Genomic DNA, 15,021 nt, shown 5'->3' with positions numbered 1-15,021 from the left:
AGACTAACCGGTCTATAGTTACCCGCCTTCTGTTTACTTCCTTTTTTAAATATAGGTGTTACATTGGCCATTTTCCAATCCACTGGGACCGTTCCTGCCTCCAGGGAGTTTTGGAAAATTATCACCAATGCATCCACAATCCCCACCGCTATCTCCCTCAAGACCCTTGGATGTAATCCATCAGGCCCAGGGGATTTATCCTCCTTCAGTCTCATTAATTTCCCTAATACCACCTCCTTGGTGATCTTAATAGTATTTAGCTCCTCCATTCCTACCGCCCCCTGTTTATCCAGCGTTGGAATATTTTTTGTGTCTTCTATGGTGAAGACTGATACAAAATACTCGTTTAATGCCTTTGCCATTTCCATGTTCCCCACCAACAACTCTCCAGTCTCACCCTCCAATGGACCAACGTTCACCTTAGCCACCCTTTTTCTTTTTATATAGCTATAAAAACTCTTACTATTAGTTTTTATGTTGTTCGCTAAATTCCTTTCATAGTCTATTTTCCCCGTCTTAATTAATCTCTTAGTTATTTTTTGCTGACCTTTAAATGCTTCCCAATCCTCTACCCTCCCACTATCTCTGGCTACCTTATATGCCCTTGCCTTCAGCCGAATACTATCCTTTATAGTTTTACTGAGCCATGGCTGACTGTTCTTACCCTTACCCCTTTTTTTCTTCATAGGAATAAATTTTTCTTGAAGGTTATACAGTAGACCCTTAAACGTACACCACTGCTCATGTACCGTCTTATTCTTGAGTCTGCTATCCCAGTCAACTTTGATCAGCTCAGTCCTCATACCTTCATAATCCCCCTTATTTAGACTAAGCACCCTAGCCTGAGTTTCAACCTGCTCCCCTTCTATTTGAATATGGAATTCGACCATATTGTGGTCACTTGTTCCCAACGAGTCCCTAACTATGACATTTTTAATTAATCCTGCTTCATTACACAGGACCAGATCCAAGATTGCCTCCCCCCTTGTCGGTTCTGTGACATACTGTTCTAGGAACCCGTCTCTAATACATTCTATAAACTCTTCCTCTAGTCTACCCTGCCCAGTTTGGTTTGCCCAATTAATATGAAAATTGAAGTCCCCCATGATTACAGCAGTTCCCTTTTTACATGCGTCAACTATTTGCAGATTTATGTTCTGACTAACAGCGTCACAGCTATTTGGAGGTCTATAAATTACACCCACTAGTGTTTTTTTCCCCTTGTTATTCTCTATCTGTACCCAAGCTGTTTCACTATCCTGATCCTTCAACGCAATATCCTTCCTCTCTATTGCCGTTATTCCCTCCCTTATTAAAAGGGCCACCCCTCCTCCCTTTCTTTCCTGTCTATCTTTCCTAATTGTCGAGTACCCCTCTATATTTAACTCCCAGTCCTGATCCCCTTGCAGCCATGTCTCCGTAATGGCCACAATATCATAACTATATATACTTAATTGCACCGTTAATTCATTTATCTTATTTCGAATACTCCGTGCATTTAGATAAAGCACTTTCAGATGATTTTTACTACCCTTCCTTTCCGTTTTTGCCCCTTTTACATCTAGAGCTTTATCTTCACACATTCTGTCTCCTGTCACATTTTGACTTTCCGCTTCCCCACTGATACCCTGCTCTATTTCCTCTACCCCTGCCGTTATTAACCCCCTTGATACCTCCCCCCCGCTACTTAGTTTAAAGACCTCTCTACTGCCCTAGTTATATGATTTGCCAGGACCCCAGTCCCAGCACCGTTCAGGTGAAGTCTGTCCTTACAGAACAGATCCCCCCTGTCCCAGTACTGGTGCCAGTGGCCCAAGAAACCAAACCCATTTTTCCCACACCAGTCTTTGAGCCACGCATTCAGCTTTTTAATTTTACGTACCCTCGCCGATTTGGCCCGTGGCTCAGGTAGCAATCCGGAGATCAGTACCCTCGAGGTTCTGCTTTTTAATTTATTCCCTAACTGCTCAAACTCCTTCAGCAGATCCTCCTTCCTCGTCCTTCCTATGTCATTGGTCCCCACATGGACCACGACCACTGGATCCTCCCCCTCCCTCTGCAAATTTCTCTCCAGCATCGCAGAGATATCCTTAACCCTAGCACCGGGTAGGCAACACAGCCTTCGGGACATGTTCTGCTGGCCGCAGAGAACCTTATCTACCCCCCGAATAATACTATCCCCTATCACTACGGCATTTCTTCTAACTCCCCCCTCTTGAATGGCCCCCTGATCCACGGTGCTGCAGCCAGGTTGCTCATCCCTCCCACAGCCCCTGATCCCGTCCTTACATTGAGTAAGAGCCTCGGTCATGCTCGTCAGGGACAAGGGCTGTGGCCCCTGCCGCATCTCCTCCTGGTTCCCCCTACCTGCCTCGCTTATGGCCACACCTTCCTTTCCTTGCTCACTGCCTACTGAATTAGTTAAACTGGTCGGTGTGACCATCCCCTGGCACAAAACATCCAGGTAATACTCCCCCTCCCTGATGTACCGCAGCGTATGAAGTTGGGTCTCCAGCTCATCAATGCGGAGCTCGAGTTCCTCTAGCCTCAAACACTTACTGCAGCTGTAGGGATCTTCTACATCAATGGTGTCGACAAATTCCCACATCTCACAGTATTGGCACATCTCCTGGCCGCCCATCTTATATAAGTAATTAACTGGTCCTATTTAAGAATCCCCTACCCGGATTACTGTATTGATACACCCCTTATTTATATAATCCTACCTCCTATAAATGGGAAAGAACTCACCCCAGCCGTAAATTACCTACTGGTTTGGCTGTCTAGTGGTAATTCCGTCCGCTCTTCCTGTCTGGTCCACTGCTCCCTTGCAGTGCGTGGCAAACCTCTTTGCCTCTTTGCCTCTGTCATTTGTCCACATTTTAAATATGAACATTCACAATTAAATTGAATACTTATCATTTGGGTGGTGGGCGTATGGAACGAGCTGCCAGAGGAGGTAGTTGAGGCTGGGACTAGCCCAACATTTAAGAAACAGTTGGACAGGTACATGGATAGGACAGGTTTGGAGGGATATGGACCCACGTGCAGGTGGAACTAGTGTAGCTGGGATATGTTGGCTGGTGTGGGCAAGTTGGGCCGAAGGGCCTGTTTCCACGCTGTATCACTCTGGTTCTATTTTGTTTCTCTTTGGAAATAGGCCCGAAACGTTGCCTATTTCCTTCGCTCCATAGATGCTGCTGCACCCGCTGAGTTTCTCCAGCATTTTGTCTACCTTTGATTTTGCTTCTGCAGTTCCTTCTTAAATGTTTAGAATTGGTTTCTTTACTTTATAAGTTTCCCAGGTAAATTTTGGTTATCCAGTTTTTGCAATAGACTTGACCTGTTATTATTGCTGATACGTATAATTGATGGAAGTGAAATAATTTGACAGAACCTTGTCATGTATTTGGAGTTATAACTCAGTTATTGAAAGTAGCAATGCTTTTTGCATTTGCATTAATGTGAAATCAACCAAGTGTAACTCACAAAGTCTGTTCTTGAATTTGGTAGTGAGCTTGTACACATAACTATTTTCATGGTTTTGGACTTTAACATCTGTAAACTGGGTAATCCGTGAGATCCAAGCGTTGATGGATAATGCAAAATCCTTGCCCAGTTCGATAGAAAGTAAGTAGCCACTGATAAACAACCTGGTAGATTAAACCCTTTGAGTGTCATTAACAAGTCAGTGGTTCAATGCTACACAAAATGCTGGAGTAACTCAGCAGGACAGGCAGCATCTCTGGGGAGAAGGATTGGGTGACGTTTTGGGTCAATAGACAATACGTGCAGGAGAAGGCCATTCGGCCCTTCGAGCCAGCACCGCCATTCAATGTGATCATGGCTGATCATCCCCAATCAGTACCCCTTCTCCCCATATCCCCTGACTCCGCTATCTTTAAGAGCCCTATGTAGCTCTCCCTTGAAGGTCCAGAGAACCAGCATTCACCGCCCTCCGAGGCAGAGAATTCCACAGACTCACAATCTGTGAGTAAGAGTGTTTCCTCGTCTCCATTCTAAATGGCTTACCCCTTATTCTTAAACTGTGGCCCCTGGTTCTGGACTCCCCCAACATCGGGAACATGTTTCCTGCCTCTAGCGTGTCCAAACGCTTAATAATATATGTTTCAATAAGATCTCCTCTCATCCTTCTAAGCACCAGAGTATACAAGCCCAGCTGCTCCGTCGAGACCCTTGTTTAGATTGATGTCAGGGGAGTGGGCGGTACAGAGATAAAATGGAGTCGGAGACAGTAAGACTGGTGGGAGAACTGGGAAGGGGGAGGGGATGGGGAGAAAGGGAAAGCAAGGGCTACTTGGAGTTAGAGAAGTCAATGTTCATACCACTGGGGTGTAAGCTGCCCAAGCGAAACATGAAGTGCTGTTCCTACCATTTGAGCTGGGCTTCACTCTGACAATGGAGGAGGCCCAGGACAGAACGGTCAGTATGGGAGGGGGAGTTAAAGTGTTGAGCAACCGGGAGATCAGGTAGGTTTAGGCTGACTGAGCGGAGGTGTTCAGCGAAACGATCACATTGCACTTTATCTGTCACATGTACCAAGATACAGTGAAATACATTTTTGTATGCAATGTAGTACAAGTATCACTATACGTCTGTCACAGATGCCAAAGGGTAGTCATGTTTTGCATTAGATAGTGGTACTAGTTAGCACCAACTGTCCCCGATAAGGTAACTCGTTTAACCACGGCTGGATTTAGTTTGCTGATAAATGGTTTTACCTACTAATTTTCTTTACGTAGAGAAGATGGCAGAGATTGACATTATTACAAATATGACTATATCCATCCGAAGTTCCACCATCTCTTGAATGCCCAAAGATGATTTGTATGAAAAATACCAAAGCTGTCACTTTTGTAACAAACCTTTCCTCTAATCCTGGCCTCTTGCCACTTTGGCCCCAGCAGATAATGTGTCAGTGCATTGTCAGAGCTCTGCTGATGCTTTGTGAATCTTCCACGCTGCTTGAACAGATGACTTTTTAAAATAACTTTTAAAGTCATTTTGGCAAAGGAGGAGTGAAGACAAAATCAAAATATGAGGGTAATTGTAAAATAATATTCTCACGTACTGTGCATTTGAACAAATTACTGACAGTAAGTAGCGACACCTGCTGGTAAATCTAGGTAGTTGTACACATTAATTTGTGTCGTGCTCCACCTAATGGAGAAATAAATTATAGTATTTCAAGGGGTTAGACCAGGGGTCGGCAACCTACGGCCCCCGGGCCGAATGCGGCCCGTAACCCAAAATCATCCGGCCTGCAGGCAGATTTTTTTCCCCCCGTAATCATCTGGCCAACCAAGCGCGGCCGAGCGCGGCCGAGATCCGGCTGCACCGCATCCTGCGCAAAGTCGCCGGCACGTCCACGCACCTTCTGTGAACACGTTTCAGAAAGAACTGCAGATGCTGGGAAAGTCGACGGTAGACAAAAAATGCTGGAGAAACTCAGCGGGTGAGACATGCAAGGATTGCGTGAGGCTGCCTCACCCACTGAGTTTCTCCAGCGTTTTTGTCTACCTTCTGTGACACGTGATTTGATGCCTGCCATCCAGGCCGGGATCTTTGTGTAACCGTGATAGATGTGGCCCGCCATCCGCTCACAGACATGCGACCCGGCCCCTATGCAGAACAAGGTTGCCCACCCCTGGGTTAGACAGAGGGGTGAGTGGAAGGAAACAACCTATGTTCTTTTCTGGCAGGCTGCACAATTAAACAACTCTGCCGTTTAATATTAATAAATAACATTCTGAATACATTATAAAAAGTCAATAAAATAAATAAATAAAATTCTAAAAAGGGTTCTGACCTGAAACGTCACCTGTTCCTTGTCGATAGAGATGCTGTCTGTCCCGCTGACTTACTCCAGCTTTTTGAGTCCATCAATAAATAGAAACCTAGTAGACACAAAAATCTGGAGTAACTCTGCGGGACAGGCAGCATTCCTTCTCTCCAGAGATACTGCTTGGCCCGCTGAGTTACTCCAGCTTTTTGTATCGATGGGCTTAAACCAGCAACTGCAGTTGCTTTCTTTGTAACCCAGCATCTGCAGTTCCTTGAGTCTCCATAAAACAGCACAGCAAGTGAACCCATAATGTCTTCAGCCCATAATGTCTAGACAAGAAAAAAGACTCCACATGGATCCACAGATTTACAGTGCAAATATAAAGGGCACTAGTTTAATGCAGAGATATTTAGTATAGTTCAGTTTATTATTGTCACCTGTACTGAGGTACATTGAAAACCTTTTGTTTGCATGCTATCCAGTTAAATAAGACTATACATGAATACAATCAAGTTGTCCACAGTGTACAGATAAAGGATAAACAGTACAACATTTAGTGCAAGGTCAAGTCTGATTAAGTCACACAATATACCATTGAAGTACAATAAAGTTTGATGAAAGAAAGTTCAAGGTCTCCAATGAGGTAGATAAGAGCCAATATCTTTGACTCTGTCGGGTACAAGCGATGTATTAAAACTGTCGGGTCGTATGGGGGTCAATATCTATTGATAGACACACAAAGCTGGAGTAACTCAGCGGGTCAGACAGGTTCGGGTCAAGACCCTTCTTCAGAATGAGAGTCAGGTGTAAGGGAAATGAGAGATATAGACGGTGATGTAGAGAAAGATATAGAACAATTAATGAAAAATATGCAAAAAAGTAAATGATAAAGGAGATGGGTCATTGTTGGCTGTTGGCTAGGTGAAAACGAGTTACAATGAGACTCAACAAGACAACTTTGAAGCTGGTACAATGACTTGGGAGGGAGAGGGACTGAGAGAGAGAGAGAGAGAGAGAGAGAGTGTTGCAAGGGTTACTCTCTGACTTACATTCCAATCCCACTACTTTCCCGAAACGTCACCCATTCCTTCTCTCCATAGATGCTGCCTCACCCGCTGAGTTACTCCAGCATTTTGTGTCTACCTTCGATTTTATCCAGCAACTGCAGTTCTTTCTCACACACTCAAGAAATGCTCATCAGGTTCTCAATTTGACAACAGGCAATAGATGCAGGAGTAGGCCATTCGGCTCTTCAAGTCAGCGCTGCCATTCAATGTGATCATGGCTGATCATACTTTGACAGAAATTATTAGTCACGTTCAGCAGAAGCATTTTGCTAAATGTCTTGTTTAAAAGATGACTTGCACAATTTACACATACTTTTTCAGTATACTGCAAAACAGTGGATAGTATCTACCAATCATAAAACCTGCTGAGATTTGCCAATGTTTTTAGACAAAATGCATCAGCACCCGTGTTTCTTGACCCTTTGCCATGGATATCTTTGTGATACTCTCACTCATGTGCAGTGTTTCTAATCCTGGTAAAAACATAAGAGCAGATCATATAACCCTTCCAGCCTGCTTTGTCATCCAATAAGATCGTGACTGATCATCAAAGTAATAGAGTTCAAAAGGGAACTGCAGATGCTGGAATATCGAAGGTACACAAAATTGCTGGAGGAACTCAGCGGGTGCAGCAGCATCTATGGAGCGAAGGAAATAGGCGACGTTTCGGGCCGAAACCCTTCTTCAGACGTCTGAAGAAGGGTTTCGGCCCGAAACGTCGCCTATTTCCTTCGCTCCATAGATGCTGCTGCACCCGCTGAGTTCCTCCAGCAATTTTGTGTACCATCAAAGTAATAGATCTACTTGGGTACACAAAAAAGCTGGAGAAACTCAGCGGGTGCAGCAGCATCTATGGAGCGAAGGAAATAGGCAACGTTTCGGGCCGAAACCCTTCTTCAGACTGATAGGGGGTGGCGGGGAGAAGGAAGGAAAAAGGAGGAGCTTTTGGAGGGCAGGGGGGATCACAGAGAGGGGGCAGTAAGAGAGGAGGTTGTGAAACTGTCTCCGGAGAGAGGAGGAGAACTTCTTCAAAATAGGCATACCTTGAGGAGATATCGCAGTGGAGTAGACAAAGTGTTCAAGAAGGAACTGCAGATGCTGGAAAATCGAAGGTACACAAAAAAGCTGTAGAAACTCAGCGGGTGCAGCAGCATCTATGGAGCATAATAGATCTACTTTCCTGCTTGATATCATATCCATCGATAACCTTAGTGTCCAAAAATCTAATGGTCTCTGGCTTGAATGTTCTCAAGAACTGATCATCCACAGCTTTGATGAAAGGCCATCAAGGTTAATTCCTTTGTGTAGGAAGGAACTACAGATTCCTGTAGAAGTCTGAAGAAGGGTCTCGACCCGAATCGTCGCCCATTCCTTCTCTCCAGAGATGCTGCCTCACACGCTGAGTTACTCCTGCATTTTGTGTCTACCAAGGAACTACAGATGCTGGATTATACTGAAGATAGACATAAAATGCTGGAGTAACTCAACGGGGCAGGCAGCATCTCTGGAGAAAAGGTGAAGAAGGGTTGAAGAAGGGTTCCGACCCGAAACGTCATCTAGTCCTTTTCTCCAGAGATGCTGCCTGACCCGCTGAATTAGTCCAGCATTTTGTGTCTATCCATGTCAAGTCCTTTTCTCTCTTCATTGGTGCTGTATGATGTGCTGAGTATCTCCAGCATTTTCTGTCCTTTTTAAGCATTCACAGTCCCTTCAGGTTGAGAATCCCAAAGGTTTACAATCCTCACAAAAGAAGCCCCTCCTCATCTTTAGTCCTAAACCGATGGCTCACCCAGAGTCTGTTTTCCAGGTTTTCAACTCTCCCATTGGGAACACATCATTATGCTGCCTCTACTATTGTTTCCCTTCCAGGATTTTATGTGTATCAATGAGATTATGATAGGCCAAGCTTGGTGAATCATTTTTCAAAGACAAAATTCCCCATCCCAAGAATCAATCTTGTAAAAGACTTGGTTAGCGACCAAAATGGCACACAGTATTCCAAATGCAGTTTCACCAATACTTTAGTCAATTTCAATCATTCTTCTTTACATTGAAGTCCAGACTTCTCACAATAAAGGTCAAATTATCACATACGTTCAATATTGTTTTCTATAGCTCAGTAAGCTTCATCTTGGTGAATTGGGCGTTGCCCAGACAGCTTGGGCAGCCTACAACCCAGCGGTCGAATATTGATTTCTCTAACTTCAAGTAACCCTTGCATCTACCTCTCTCCATCCCTCCCCCACCCAAGTCGTTGTACCAACTTCAAAGTTGTCTTGTTGAGTCTCACTGTCTGTAACTCGTTCTCACCTAGCCCACAACTAACAATGGCCTGATCCCTTTATCATTATTACATTTTTGCATATCTTTCATTCATTTGTTCTGTATCTCTACATCACCGTCTCTATTTCCCTTTCCCTGACTCTCAGTCTGAAGAATGGGTCTCGACCCGAAATGTCACCTATTCCTTGTCTTCAGAGATGCTGTCTGACCCGCTGAGTTACTCCTGCATGTTGTGTCATTTCTCAGACATCAGCATGTTCCTCAGAATTCTGTCTGACGAGCAAGCCTCTCTTGCAATGTGAGCAATGGAGCTTGCAAGCTCATGATCGATAAGGCCACGGGTGCTTTCCCTCCCATCTATTTCTCTTTCCAAGTGGTCTTTCAGCTCTGGTGCTCGCTATGTCATGGAGTGACAGAGACATATAGCACAGAAACAGACACTCCAGTCAACAGGGTTCATGCTGACCAGCAAACACTCATTCTACACTAAGCGTGTTTTATTTTCCCCACATTTCCATCAACAGCCCTCTTTCTATATACTGGCACAATGGTTAAACTCACCTGCAGATCCTGGGCAATTTACAGTGGCCAATTAATGTATATTGTAACGTGCAAGAACACTGGGCAATCCATGGGGTCCCAGGGAGAACATGCAACGGTGAAGTCTGTTCATCTCTACGTCATTCAGTTAGAAAAATGTTAAGTGCAAATATATCTCCATTGAGAGCCTGGTGGTTGAAAGGCAATCATAAGTGGTAGTCGTGTGTGGTTCAGCGGTGCACCAAAGAATACTGCCGCAAACCGTAAAGGGTTAAACAGCCATTTGAAGCAAGCAAGTTAGCATATGCCCCAAATTAGTTCTGAACAGGAAAAGGAGGTGCTTTATTTCCGTTTGGACTGAAATTACGTCAGCTATTGTTTCCCCCCCCCCCACCCAAAAAGGGAATAAAAACATCACAAAAAAAATTGTCTATGATCATTTGAGGGCAGATTTTACTGTTGCTGTAGTTGTTTTTCAGTAATTTAATTTGGGATGTATAAACTTGTAGTGAAGCACCAACTGTTGGAACTTGCATACATTCCTTTGATATTTTTAGAAGGCCTGTAACTGCCCAGCTGTCTCATTGCTGTATCAGTGAAATAACACTTTGACAGCCTATGACATTTCTCCCTCCCTCACAACGGAAGCTGATGCACTTCTTCAAATCTGCTCTTGTTGGGAGTGTGTAGAATTGGCAGCTCCTGTTTGGTTTTTAAGCTAGATGCAAGAAAAACGAAGAAAGGTATTTGAAACAGTTATTCTAAATCTCTTCCTGTGTTCTTTTTTTAATAACGTAACATAAATAACACAAACTTCTTTGCTCTAAGTTGGAGATCTGTTTTATTTCGGCCAAAGTGTTTCTTGCCTGTGTCTATTTTTAGTGGTCGCAGAAAGTGTTACAGGCATGCTTGGTTCTATTGCTGAATCATTTTGTCCAAAATGGGCCTGTGAGCCACCCTCAATTTTAAATACTTATGTTTCCAAATGTCAATTACAAAAGTCGATTCTAAGTTTAAATGCTTCTTAAACCAAAAGTATGAAATGCATAGTTCAGAAATGGGATGCGTGGAAATATATTTTATATAACCTATATGCAGTTTTATGTCATGCCTACATTAGTTCCAATGCAGTGAGAAGGGTTGACAAAGTGATTTTCGACTTTCGAAAGGCATTTCCTTTCAATTGTGAGAAAGAAAATGTATTCTTGTCCTCTTCTTTGAAGAAATTATGTTGTGTTGCTGCCATTACAGTTCAAGCACCAATGTAGACCATTGGTTTTAAGCATTTAGCACAGCTACTTTTGCGATTACTTCTGAGACACCTTTGAGATACTTCTGAGGTGGCACGGTGGCGCAGCGGTAGAGTTGCTGCCTTACAACGCCGGAGACCTGGGTTTGATCCCGACTACGGGTGCTGTCTGTACGGAGTTTGTACGTTCTCCCCGTGACCTACGTGGGTTTTCTCCGAATCTTCGGTTTCCTCCCACACTCCAAAGACGTATAGGTTTGTAGGTTAATTGGCTTGGTATAAATGTAAATTGTCCTGAGTGTGTGTGTGTGATAGTGTTAACGTGCGGGGATCGCTGGTCGGCGGAGACTCTGTGGGCCGTAGGGCATGTTTCTGCGCTGTATCTCTAAACTAAAAAAAAAGAAAAAAAACAGCAGATGCTGGAAATCAGAAATAAGATCAGAAAATACCGGAAACACCTAGCAGGTGGGGCAGCATCTGTGAAAACAACAATCTGGTTAATATTATCGGAAATATCAACTCTCTTTCTCTTTGTGCAGATTCACCCTGTTCTGCTCAGTGTTACCAGCATTTTCTGCTTTAACATGAAGCTATTCTTAAGATGTTAAACAAACCCAACTTTAGTTGCTGATTTTGTAGCCTAAAGACACTTGCCTGCCTCAGCATATTTCCAGGGAAGCCCTATTCCATACCCCAGTTATCTATCACCTCATGAACCATATGCTTCCCTTGCATTTTGTATTCTGGGAAGATTCAAAACTGTATTGTCTGTACTCTATTGCGAGCAGTTTTACAGTTACATTTCAACAACCAAGTTTCCTTCTCTATCTGGCATGCTCACAATCAGATTCACTAACCTGTTAGTTCACACTTGTTTGCCTACAACTCTGCAGCTAATGTTTCATGGTTGAAGATAGATACAAAATGTGCTTGTCCTGCTGAGTTACTCCAGCTTTTTGTGTCTCTCTTCAGTTTAAACCAGCATCTGCACTTCCTTCCTACACATCTGTTTTATGGTTGCTTAGAACTGATGCAAATCTTTTGTTGCAGGCACCCGTCGAACCACAAAGTTGCAAACAAGATAAATGTTCTGCTTAGATAATGAGTATAGGACTCCTAAGTGAAGAAAACATCGAACATTGTAAATGCTTAACATGAAGCTGTCTGTGGAATTCTCTGCCTCAGAGGGCGGTGGAGGCAGGTTCTCTGGATGCTTTAAAGAGAGAGCTAGATAGGGCTCTTAAAAATAGTGGAGTCAGGGGATATGGGGAGAAGGCAGGAACGGGGTACTGATTGGGGATGATCAGCCACGATCACATTGAATGGCGGTGCTGGCTCGAAGGGCCAAAAGGCCTACTCCTGCACCTATTGTCTATTGTCTATTGAAGCTGCTCTGTGACACCAAATGTAGTTATGATATTGTGGATGTATTTCCCAGTAATTTAATTTGACATCTTAGCCTTTAATATATTAGATGCATTTTATTTATCATACAAAAATCGATATCACCCTGTATATTAACGCTAGACTGTGGCATTATACTGGCTTTGCATTGCCAAAGTGTACACACCAGTGGATCCTGATTAAGATGTGATGGAGGTCAAATAAAGTTCAGATGTTAGTTATTCACCTCCCCAGATCAGGAGTTTGAGTTGAGTTTAGTTTATTGTCACGTGTACCGAGGTACAGTGAAAAGCTTTTGTTGCGTGCTAACCAGTCAGTGGAAAGACTATACATGAATACAATCGAGCCATCCACAGGGTACATATACATGATAAAGGGAATAACGTGAATAATGTTTATAATGAATAAAGCCAGGAAAGTCTGATCAAAGATAGTACGAGGGTCTCCAATGAGGCAGATAGTAGTTCAGAACTGCTGACTACTTGTTGGTAGGATGGTTCAGTTGCCTGATATCAGCTGGTGGAGGTTAGGCTCCTGCCAACATATTTCCCCTTGGGCCCACCTTGTTTTCTTTTGCAGTGCACTGTGTTATAGCTACTATATTTAATCCTCATTCTACAAAGGATTGGCTTTGAACGCATTGGTTTCATCTTCTGTATTCACAGCCATAATTGATAGTCAGCAAACTGCATATGCTGGGGATGTGAAAAACAGAAAACTCTACAAGCATTCAGCAGGTCAGGCAGCATTTTAGGAAAGAGAAAGTTAATTAATTTTTCAGGTTGAAGACCCCTTGTTGATTCCAAATTATAGTTGTTTCCTCAAAAAGTATGTTTCTAGTTCCCCATATCAGTATAATTTCCATTTTGTGTTGGAAGGAACTGCAGATGTTGGTTTATACCGAAGATAGACACAAAAGGCCGGAGTAACTCAGCGGATCAGGCGGACATGGCCATCTTGTTCTTCTTCTTCTTGCGTATGCCGTGCACAGCCTAAAGTTGTAGGACAATTTGTTCTATTTGATCTTACTTGATTGTACACGTCAGGTTGAATCCATTCGTCGAAACAGGGCGGACCACATGAAGGTTGCAATCTTCCACCCCCCCATCTTGTTGAGTTACATCATCTTATGTAAGATAGAGCTCTTTTCCCCATAAAAGTAGAGATTGGTTTACTGCATTGTGATCTTCCTTGAAAACAACTGGGCCCAAGTGAATGTTTTTGTGAAGTTAATGTTTTGCCTCTCATTTAGGAAATTGGAATAATAAAGGTTAAAAATCCATGGGCATTTAATTTTTCTTGGGAACTCATTTATTACAAAGTAGAATTTCTCACTGCATGACAATGACCAACAGAGTAAAACGTTTGAAAGCAGAACTACTGGGGAAAGTTCAATTATGTGCTATTTTACTGCAGTTACCACATTTCAAAGTATTTCAATTGGCTGGAAGGAAGAATAAAAGTGAATGTCTGTCGCATTGTTCTCTCTGTCTCTCTTCCTCTCTTTGTCACTATTTCCCTTATTTCTCACTTTATATTTTGCAATCATGTTTTTTTTCCTCTAAGTCTTGGTCTTTCAACATCCTCCCTCAACCTTCCCTTCACCCCCCCCCCTCTCCCAACCTGAGCTCCTCCTCCATCTTTGAATTGCTGTTAGGAATGTATGGTTTATCTTTCAGAATGCTGGAGCCCACACCAAATACTGAAAGCACAAATTTGTAGGAAGGAACTGCAGATGCTGGTTTAAACTGGGCAGCTTACACCCCAGTGGTATGAACATTAACTTCTCTAACTTCAAGTAACCCTTCTGTCTCCCCCTTTCTCTGTCCCTCCCCAGTTCTCCGACCAGTCTGACTGTCTCTGACTACATTTTATCTCTGTTTGCTTTGTTGTGAACTTCTAACAAGGATCTATTCTACATTTTTTCTTGATCCCCATTCCCTTTGTCCTATTTTCACACCTTACGCCTCCTTATCTATCTATCTCCCTCTCCCCTGACATCAGTCCGAAGAAGGGTCTCGACCCGAAACGTCACTCAATCCTTCTCTCCATTGAAAGGACAAATATGAATATGGCCGAGGTAGCGCTTTTACACTGGCCTAATGCCTTCCTTGTTGTATCTTCTAAAGCTTTCTTTATTTGGTGAGCCTCACACTTGAATTGGAGGTTTGGATTGTAGTTTAGTTTAGTTTATAGATACAGCATGGAAACAGGCCCTTCGGCCCACCAAATCCGCACCGACCAGCGATCCCCGCACATGAATACTATCCCACACGCACTAGGGACAATGTACAATTATACCAAGCTAATTAACCTACAATCCTGTATGTCTTAGGAGTGTGGGAGGAGATCAGAGATCTCGGAGAAAACCCACGCAGTTACAAGGAGAAGATCCAAACTCCATACAGTCAGCACCCGTAGTCAGGATCGAACCGTGGTCTCTGGCGCTGTAAGACAGCAACTCTACCGCTGCGCCACCATGCCGCTCCTAATTCGAAGCGAACAAGGATAACTGAAGGTTATGGTACTGACAATGCACTCTGAGTTCAAATATACACATGATGTAAGAATATATTCATGAAATAAATAAACACATTAAAATTAAATCTCGTGTGACGTCAGGAAAATGACCACGAGAGGTTCTGGATGGTTCCGTGCAATCAGCACTGTGA

At 43.4% G+C, this 15,021-nt stretch overlaps 1 protein-coding gene across 15 annotated transcripts in view; it reads left to right on the top strand.

The window, feature by feature from the left end:
• The window catches only part of myo18a (myosin XVIIIA), a 184,390-nt gene that overhangs the window by 46,267 nt on the left and 123,102 nt on the right, over window positions 1-15,021 (top strand). Inside the window, exon 1 of one of the 15 annotated variants that reach the window (XM_033046265.1) lies at window positions 10,319-10,439. The exons of 13 other annotated variants lie outside the window; for them this stretch is intronic. Coding sequence is in view for 1 of the 2 variants with exons in the window: in XM_033046270.1 (XP_032902161.1) it covers window positions 10,419-10,439 (21 nt within the window). In the remaining variant the exon portion in view is untranslated. Of the gene's footprint in view, window positions 1-10,318; window positions 10,440-15,021 lie in introns of those variants that run through there. One more of the 15 variants, XM_033046270.1, reaches the window with a different exon arrangement.

The sequence above is a fragment of the Amblyraja radiata genome, chromosome 28, assembly GCF_010909765.2.
Source record: "Amblyraja radiata isolate CabotCenter1 chromosome 28, sAmbRad1.1.pri, whole genome shotgun sequence".
Lineage (NCBI taxonomy): Eukaryota > Metazoa > Chordata > Chondrichthyes > Rajiformes > Rajidae > Amblyraja > Amblyraja radiata.
This window is presented reverse-complemented; position numbering and strand designations above follow the sequence as displayed.